This window comes from Oreochromis niloticus, linkage group LG14 (genome assembly GCF_001858045.2).
Source record: "Oreochromis niloticus isolate F11D_XX linkage group LG14, O_niloticus_UMD_NMBU, whole genome shotgun sequence".
Taxonomy (NCBI): Eukaryota; Metazoa; Chordata; class Actinopteri; order Cichliformes; family Cichlidae; genus Oreochromis; species Oreochromis niloticus.
Genome location: NC_031979.2, coordinates 39,828,330 through 39,838,107, shown reverse-complemented (window position 1 = coordinate 39,838,107; position 9,778 = coordinate 39,828,330). Strand labels below are relative to the sequence as shown.

At 45.7% G+C, this 9,778-nt stretch overlaps 1 protein-coding gene across 1 annotated transcript in view; it reads left to right on the top strand.

The window, feature by feature from the left end:
* The first annotated feature begins 1,953 nt into the window (after positions 1 to 1,953).
* The window catches only part of abcf3 (ATP-binding cassette, sub-family F (GCN20), member 3), a 17,018-nt gene continuing 9,193 nt past the window's right edge, over positions 1,954 to 9,778 (top strand). Inside the window, 10 exon segments of the mRNA XM_019347590.2 lie at positions 1,954 to 2,048; positions 2,432 to 2,677; positions 2,788 to 2,979; positions 3,382 to 3,529; positions 3,608 to 3,684; positions 8,404 to 8,459; positions 9,211 to 9,308; positions 9,381 to 9,503; positions 9,584 to 9,597; positions 9,600 to 9,778. The exon segment at positions 9,600 to 9,778 is cut by the window's right edge and continues 71 nt beyond it. Coding sequence (XP_019203135.1) covers positions 2,907 to 2,979; positions 3,382 to 3,529; positions 3,608 to 3,684; positions 8,404 to 8,459; positions 9,211 to 9,308; positions 9,381 to 9,503; positions 9,584 to 9,597; positions 9,600 to 9,778 — 768 coding nt within the window. The 5' untranslated portion in view covers positions 1,954 to 2,048; positions 2,432 to 2,677; positions 2,788 to 2,906.

The window sequence follows — 9,778 nt, the reverse complement described above, 5'->3', positions numbered from 1 at the left end:
AACAATTAAAAATTTATAATTTACAGTTTGAGGATTTAAAGTCTCACACATAACCCGTCGAAAGGGGAGGGGCCTGCTGCTTCCAAATAGAGCACATTTCATTCATAATGTTGTAAATCCAAGCCCATTATGTATTCATGATTTGAATCCTGGGTTGTGTGAAATCCCAGAAATACACCCTAGACCAGGGGTCTGCAACCTTTTACACCCAAAGAGCCATTTGGACCCGGTTTTCACGCAAAAGAAAACACTGGGAGCCGCAAATACTTTTTGACATCTAAAATGAAGATAACACTGTATATATTGTTTTTTACCTTTGTGCTTTGTGTGAACAACTAAGGTGTGTTGCTTATGAAATCCATGAAGTGCTACAGAGAAAATTACATTTCATTTATGTAATTAACACATTTTGAACTCTTAAAGAAATATAACAAAAGGAAAGACACCCAGCTGAACTAAAATGATCCATGTAGCAAACAAAAACTGTTGTCAGCCGCCACCCTTATATCGCCTTTGGGCTGTTGGAGCCTTGACCTGACTCTTAAAAAATAATTGGAAAAAAGCACTATGCTGCTGAAAAATGAAAAATAGATATTTGCAAAATTCTGCCTAAATATGTATTTTACCTGGTTAATGCGTGCGGCGGGGCGTGGTTTGCAGCGCCGCTGCAGGGGAGGCGGACGCACCTGAGCGACACCCGCAATCACGCCTCGCTGCCTTTACGTCTGCGCTATCTGTGCTGTTGTGTTGTTGGTGGTGTATGTTGGGCTGTGAGCTGAAAGGCTACAGCCGGCTGTATGCGTACAGCAACCGTGTGTGAAAAGTGCTCAATAAAGAGATGCTCAAAAGCATGCTCATGGAAACATCGTCGGGTCCGCCGTGATTTGTTTACAATGGGACTTCTGCTCCTGAACCTCTGCGCACAGAGTCCGCAAATCAGGGCTATACGAAGTCAGTTTACTCACGGTGTTTGTCTTTAACATAGTTCACGGTGGAGAACAGCTGCTGACATAATGTGGATCCGAAGATCCATAATTGGCCTACCTGGGGTTGAAAGTCTCGATAAATGCACCGCGTTTCGGCGGGTACACCGGCTTCTGCGAGTGTGACGCTTATTTTGAGCGATGAAAAAATAATAGAATATAATTTTATTTTTATATTTCAAAATCACAATAATCTTCCAATTTAGAACTACGAGTTAAAAAGAACTAACATAAATAAAATACACTTCAGCTAAATACTTCTAATTTATTTGCCCAAACCACGCGGAGCCGCACTTTAAGGACTAAAGAGCCGCATGCGGCTCCGGAGCCGCGGGTTGCCGACCCCTGCCCTAGACAAAGTTAATCTGTGAACTAAGGTGTAGGTCTATTAGGTTATGTTGTGGTGATCCTCTGGTTGAGGGATGGGTGTTCATACTGGAGTGCAAAATTAAAACCAGTGGAAGATGGACAAGAAAAGTTCAAAGCCATCAGGTCCTCAGTTTAGAAAAAAGAGAAAAGAAGAGGAGGAGAAACGAACAAATGATACAGGTAAGCAGATGTGTCATTGGATAATGGCAGGTCATCCTGAAACAATCAGAATCAGAATACTTTATTAATCCCTAAGGAAATAATGTGGGTTACAGTTGCCCCAAGAAGAAATGGTAAAAATAGTAACAGTAACAGACTAAACTCCAAACAATACATTATGTTACAGATTTTAATATTAATTAGTCATTGTCAATTGTTGATTTGTCCTGTTCTCATTGTATGATGAATTATGATGGCTGTTTAGTAGCCGTTTGCATACTATGCATACTCTCTCTCTCTCTTCATATGTGTGTGTGGACAACAGTTTTATGTTAATGTACAATCCTTAACATGTTTTGTGTGTGTGTGTGTGTGTGTGTGTGTGTGTGTGTGTGTGTGTGTGTGGGCGGGGGGTGGGGGGGCCCCAGAGGGAGTGTTCGCCCAGGGCGCCAAACAGGCTAGGACCACCACTGACCACCACAGTGACACTGGAACAGAGAGCCTGGCGAGCAGTCACAGTACTGCTGAAATACTCTTGTAAGATTACTGCTAATCATACTGTGTTCTGATTTTTTGAAGGTGATCACTGACAGGTATTTGAACACGTGTACAGCAATACTACAGTTCTTATTATAATATTACTTTTGTAATGCTGCTTCTAAGGCTGTAATACTACAACAGATACAGCCCAGTGCTTTGTATAATACTGCTACTGATAGCACAGTACTATAACTATTCAATGCAATAATACTATTAACAATGTAATACAGTGCTTATAACAGTATAATACTGCTGGCATGCTACCATACTACTGCTAATATAGCAGTAATACTTGTTGTACTACTGTAATTTCCAGCTTTGTTGCGGTGAGCAGATCTCTGTACTCACTCATGTCGTTTTTATTATAATTTAATAAACAGTGACATCACTGAGTCACAGGAGGAGGAGGAGGTGCTCAGTGAGCAGCATGGACATGAGTCCTTCACAGGGACAGCTCAGAGTCACAGAGGTTGAGCAGGTTTGAGCATGTGCAGAGGATGGAGGGTGGAGGCTGAAGATGGAGCTGCCAGGCGGGCGGAGGAGAGGAAGATCTGAGAGGAGGCTCATGATGTAGTGAAGAAGAAGAGGAGGAGTCGCCGCCCTGCTGGCCAGCAGAGAGAATGCAGGTTTACGCTTCAGGTTTTTTTATTGTTTAGTTTGTTTTATTTAAAATCACGTGACATCCTGGAAAAGTCAGGAATTCAGACAATGACAGAATTTTTTCTTTAAAAAAAAGAAAAGCAGGGGCAGCTTCACCGATGACGTCAACCGCTCCAGAAACGTCATCTCCCAGAGTTCACAGCGCTGTCGCATACCGGCACATGCGCGTCCAGGCGGTGTTCGGGGTCGGCTATCATGGCGACGTACGTGGACATCCTGAAGAGCGAGTTTCCTGAGATCGACGCGGAGCTGTTCGACTACATCACAGGTGAGAGGCCGGCACCAGGCCGCTGTCCGGGGGAAGCGAGCCGTTTACCGCCGGCCCGGAGCCGACGTTAGCCTGGCAGCGGCGGCTCTTTAGCCAGTGAGCTAACGAGCTAACCGGGCTGACAGCACTCAGAGCAGGGACACCGGCTAGCACGGCATAACCCGGCACGCCTGGAACTGAACCTGGGTTAGCACGGCCTGAGACATCCGTAGGAAGCGGAAACCCTGAGAGTCATTTATTGATCCTGTGATTGATCAGATCACAGGGTCCTGGTGGGGGCTCTGAAATTAGGAGGGTTTCCACCAGCGTCTTCCTCGTGGGGTGAAGGAGAACAGACACGCAACCTGGAGCTGTTTGAGGAGGTTCTGCTGATCCTCCTGCTGAGGTGTGTTTGTGTTTCAGGTGTTCTGGATGGCGGCGGAGCAGATTTCGAGGACAGCGAGGAGGTTTACGAAGCGGTCGGAGGCGTGCTGCAGGAGGTGTCAGCTGACAGTAAAAACGAGGACGACATCCGAGACATCTGTCTGCAGATGTTCAACACGCTGAAACTGTGAGGACTGTGTGGGCGGGGTCTCTTCTGGGCCGTCGGGAGAGGCGGCGTGTTAATGTGAACGTGTGTGTCTTTCAGGAACCACCACCGCGGCGCTCAGAGGCAGGTGCTGCTGGACGCTCCCGTGCAGCTCTCCCAGATCTCTGCAGACAGCAGTAAGGTCAACACCCCAAGGAACGCGCGCGCGCACACAGACACAGACACACACACACACACACACACACACACACAGGCTGTAAGAATGCAGAAACCTAACACTCACCCAACCAGAACACACCTTGTGTGTGTGTGTGTGTGTGTGTGTGTGTGTGTGTGTGGGTGTCACACAATCAAAAGTTTGGACACACCTTCTCATTTGATGGGTTTTGTTTATTTTTACTACAAACTGAAAACATCAGATATGTGAAGCAGGATATATGGAGTAATGTAGCAAAGAAAAAACTCTAAATATGTTTATATTTTAGATTTCGCCCTTTGCTTTGTTGACAGCGCTGCAAACCCTCGGCCTTCTCTCAGTGAGCTTCATGATGTAGTCACTTGACATGGTTTCCTTTCACAGGTGTGCCTGTCAGGGTTCACAGCTGTTAAACACAGCCCTATTTGACAACTGTTAGAATTCATATTATGGCAAGGACCAATCAGCTCAGTAAAGAGAAACAAAAGTCCAACATCATTTTAAGAACTGAAGGTCAGTCAGCCCAGAAAATTGCTAAAACTTTGAATGAGTCCCCAAGTGCAGTTGCAGAAACCATCAAGACGACGATGAAACTGGCTCACATGAGGACGCCCCAGGAAAGGAAGACCAAGAGTCCCCTCTGCTGCTGAGGATAAATTCATCCGAGTCACCAGCCTCAGAAATTACAAGTTAACAGCAGCTCAGATTAGAGCCCAGATAGATGCCACACAGAGCTCCAGTAGCAGACACATCTCTACATGTTCAGAGGAGACTTTGCTGACGACACTGTTGGGGATTTATTCCAGACTGAAGGCACACTGAACCAACATGGCTACCACAGCATCCTGCAGCACACATGCCATCCCGTCATTTATTCCTCAACAGCACAATGAGCCCAAACCCTCCAGGCTGTGTGAGGGCTCTTTGACCAAGAAGGAGAGTGCTGGAGGCGTGGCCTCCACAGTCACCTGACCTCAACCCAATGGAGATGGTTTGGGATGAGATGGAGCGCAGAGTGAAAGCAAAGCTGCCAACAAGTGCTCAGCATCTCTGGGAACTCCTTCAAGACTGTTGGAAAACCATTTCAGGAGACGACCTCATGATGCTCATGGAGAGAACGCCAAGAGTGAAAATATAAAGCAAAGGGGGGCAATTATGAAGAATGTAAAGTAGAAAACTAGGGCTAGGTATCATCACTGATTCTTATAACTGTTTCAGTTTTGACTCAGACAGTCAGAAATATTATAATTCTGATCATTTATCAGAACATGCCCATATTTTTATATCTGTGTATAAACCAAAGCTGACACTGTGAGACTCCATCAAAGGTGTGAGCGTCACAGCAGGTGTCTTTGTGTCAAAGTAACTGAGGATAAAACAGAAAAACATGAAGCAGATTTTCCTGTCCTGGCTTTTTATAGCAGATAACCTTAAAAATGTTCTGCAGTCGATCAAAAACTGAAGCAAACCATGAATCAACATGTGAACATGACCTGATGCTGCTGAGTGAAGCAGAGCAAAGTTACAGAGGTTTGATTACAGACACAGCTGAGCAATCATTTGTAAAAGTTTTCATTTGTTCAGTTTGAACAGCAGAAATGAGGCTTTGAGATGGTGGTGCCTCTGATGGCTGTGGTCTCTTTCTGCAGGTGTGAGGCCCACCTCGCAGCTTACAGGACTGCACGGCTGTGAAATGTTGGTGCAGATTAGGGCTGCCACAAACAATTATTTTGATAGTCGACTAGTCACCAGTTATTTTTGCGATTAGTCGACTAATCAGATCATCATCCACTGGAGGTAAAACGTACTGCTTATTGCACCAGCATGCGTCTGCGCTTATATAACTATCATTAGCTTACAGCGTGTTTAAGGTATGTGCTAACTAAAAACAAAGACAAGATGATAGTTTATTAAACTTTTAATGAAATTTGCAGATTGTCTCAGTCTGCTCCTTGCTATCTAAAATATAACAGGACACTGGAGTAAATTCTCGACCATCTCACACTTCTGATTAATCAGTTTTTTGTTTGACGTTTATTCAGCTGTGTGAAAACCACCCGGGGGATTAATAAAGTTTAATTTTATCTAATCTAATCTAATATCTTTAATCTCAGGCAAACCGATTTACTTACGAACAAATAAAACACTGAAAAAAGCCAAACAATAACATTTTTAGGTTGTCTAAGTGACTTATATATTACCTTTAACCTGAGTAGCGAAAGTCCGCGGTGATCTGAAAACGATGAAGCCGGGAGTCCGCTATTCTCGCCAGCTCTAGTGACCCTCGAGCTCCCGGCTAGCTATCGAGCTGGTGGGTAACAGACGTCTCTGAAAATGTCGGAGCACTTTTGCAAATATGCGATGTCTTGATAAACCGAGCAGATATTTGAAGTTTACACAGCTACTTTCTCGCCTGAAAATATCCTAAATGTTTATTTTGCGACACAGAAAGAGTAATATTAAAACTAAGTAGCAGCCGCCATTGTTGGAAGCTGGAATTGGCTGAGCCGCGCTATGAATTCTGGGATAGGGTGAGCCACGAAGGATACACCCGACCCATCCTTCAAATCTGAGGAAATGAAGGACGCATTTGGAGGAGTCTTCGAATTTGGACAGCCTTCATCGCATCGCTGTGACATAATCGGCCTACAAATGTGGCATCAGTAGGATGCGGCCCTTGAATTTGGACACAGCTACGATACACTTCTTCTTCTTCAGGGTTTAAGGGCAGCTGGGATCCTTGTACATGCAGTGCTGCCATCTTCCATTTCATTCCATCATTACACTCTTAAATCCTACTACTTATTCTTGTGTCTTTCAGGAAGCTTCAAACGACGTGTTGAGTATTAAATTAGTTATCGATGATTTTGATAGTCGATGTAATCATGACTAGTTGAGTAATCGTGGCAGCCCTACCACAGCACAGCTTCAGGGATTGGCACAACGTTAGGCAGGCGGTCACCTTTAGCTGTGACGGTGCGCCCTGGTTTCCGTGAGTTCATGCAGTGTCCCCACATTGGTGCTGCAGAGCCGGATCCCTGAGTGGCGTTCAGGTGTGGAGTCTGAGCTAAAACAGTGAAGTCTCCACAGTTTGAATGCGCGTGCCATCACGATGAAGAAGTGACCTGTACCAGTGACCCTCAGAGTGTGTGTGTGTGTGTGTGTGTGTGAGAGAGCTCAGAAGGGAGGCAGGGGTCGGGACAAATATTAAAGAAGTCCTGACCTTTGTTAAAAGTTGAGTGTTTAACATGATGGTTTGTGTACTGTGCAGACGTTAGCTTTGATCCGTGTTTATTGTTAAAGGAAACAAGCTGTGACTAAAATATTTCACACTGTGATTATTTATTCAGAGTTCCAGTTAGGGCTGGGCTATATCATACCATTCACGGTAATACCGGTGTAATTTTGGGTAACGATAGGAAAATGAAATATCGCGATAGAATATGGGTAAAACGCGCATGCGCAGTGCCTTTGTTTACATACGCACATGGCGGCGACGCAGAATGAGAAGGGCGAAAGCAGATTGTTAAATGAAACGGATGAACCAGAAATGGTTTGTAAAAATGCTGCAACTTCAGTGGTGTGGAACTGGTTTAGCTTTCGTCCGTCAGATACACAACAAAGCACTATTTATGTTAGAGCATGCTAGCGGGCCGTCGTTATTACCGTGTTGTTTGGAAAATACGGATCACTTAAAATCAATCCTTTGATTTTTCTGAAAATCGTCAGTGCCCCTTATAATCCCGCGTGCCTTATGTATGAACTCTGGTTGTGTTTACTGACCTTGAAACGATTCTATGTGGCACACGGCGCTCGAAAATCTGTCAAATGTTTCAGTGTGACTTTGCTAAGCTACGAAGCCGCACCGCTTGATGGATTGTCGGAGCATTACGGCTATCGCAGGCAGGAGCCTGGCGGAGTGATACGTACTGTGCTTCAACATAATATTACCGTACTGTGTGTGTATAACCTCTTTTTAAGTTTTGTGGATATTATACATGGTTATGCTGAGGATATGTCGGCCAGTTTCCACTGGAAATGCCTTTTGGTTGAACTGTCAGCGAGGAATTTGCATTTACACTGTTAATTTTTATATAACTTTAATGCACATAAAAAACAGCTGCTTGTTTAAGTGAAAATACATTGATGGGGTTTTTTGCACTAAAAAAGTTGTGGAGTTGTAAAGTATTTTGTCTAGTGTCAATTATATCATCAGTTATATCGTTATCGCAAATTTTCAAATGTATATCGTGATAAATATTTTTGGTCATATCGCCCTGCTCTAGTTCCAGTTTTTAACAGTTTTGATTAAATCGGTGCATTTTCAAAGTCGAGCTGTGCTGTGTAACAGCCATGTTAGCCCCGAGGCGTTCCCCAGGGCTCTGTCCTCGGTCCTCTCTCACTTTCAGTGTTTCAGCCTCGTTTTGAAGAGCAGGCTTTCGTTTTCATCGGGATTCTAAGAAATCCGTATTCTTAGCCAGCTGAACGCACTTAAAGTTTTCTCAGTTTTACCTCCTTTGATAAAAGTGTGATCTTACCTGAGAGCGAGGAGTTTAGACTCACGAGTTCTTCTTTTTAAAGTCAGTTTAATGTCATGTGTGTGCCAACTACACCTGCTGTCTGCGAAGACAAACGTCATTAATATTATTACTTATTGATGTCATGTCATGTATTGATCTGCCTGTTTCCTTCTCCTCAGTTTCTGCAGCCAAAGACGCTGAGGGCATCTGGATGATGAGACGTGCTCAGAACACGGTATGTACCGGAAACCTGGGAGACTCGTTTGTGATGATGTTAACCTGGCTGCGCGGAACAAAAATCACAGCCTCTGATTTAAAAAGTCAAAAAAGCCGTGATGGACAATCTTCAATAAGCCTTTGAATCAACCAGCAGATTATTGGATTAGCATTAGCTTTAGCCTGCACGTGTCTGGTTTTGATCACCAACATTTGTGTATCCGACACGTTAGTCAGCCAGTCAAACAAGATGGATGGAAATGTTCCGCAGAGACGAGATCCAATCAGAACTGAGTTGTGTAGAAAGGCGAGACGAATGTGGAAGTGGTCAAATCAGAAGCGACCTTCCTGCGCAGTCAGGTTCAATCTGCCTGGGAAACAGTTCAGCTAGCTTCCTGTTTCTCATGAAACGCGACAAAAAGGAGCGGCGACACATTTCACAGTCGATGTGATGAAAATACGGCCTCTCTCAGCGGCAACACGACAAACTGCAATGTCCTGATGCTGCGTCGACTAAAACCAGAAGAAAGTAGATGCCTAAATTATGACCAAAGCTAAATGAACACATGATAGATGTGAAAACCATGTCACATGAGTCATGAGGAGGCGAGCTGAAGGCGGGGTTGGTTCTTGGGTCTCATCGGTCACGCTGCGAGTCTGAATGCTCCACATTAAATGCACCGTGGCGTCCTGGCATGCTGCTCTCAGCGGGACCAGTCTCTGAGGTTACAGCAGGTGTTACTGAGCGCTCCTCTGCTTTCTCTCCTCAGACAGTCGACGCCAAGAAGCTGGAGAAAGCCGAGGCCAAGCTGAAAGCCAAACACGAGCGCAGGAGCGAGAAGGACTCCCAGAAGGCCTCCGGCCCACTGTGAGTCCACCGTCCACCTGTCCTCACCTGCACACACCTGTGCCCCTCTCACCTGTCCTCCTGTGTCCTCAGAGTCCTAGAGGAGGCGTCGGCCAGTCAGGCCAGCAGTAAGAAGGACAGCCGAGTCGACCAATCGGGGAAGAACCGCAGCTACGACATCCGCATCGAGAACTTTGACGTGTCCTTCGGAGAGAGGTGAGCGCTCAGAAAACGCCAGCGGGGGCCGCAGCGGCAACAGGACGGCTCGTTTTCTCACACTGCCGTTTGTGTCTCAGATGTCTGCTGCAAGGGCGGAGCTGAGTCTGGCATCGGGCCGGCGGTACGGCCTGATCGGCCGCAACGGCCTGGGGAAGACGACGCTGCTGAAGATGCTGGCGAGTCGCAGTCTCCGTGTCCCGGCTCACATTTCCATCCTGCACGTGGAGCAGGAAGTGGCGGGGAACGAGACGTCGGCGCTGCAGAGCGTCCTG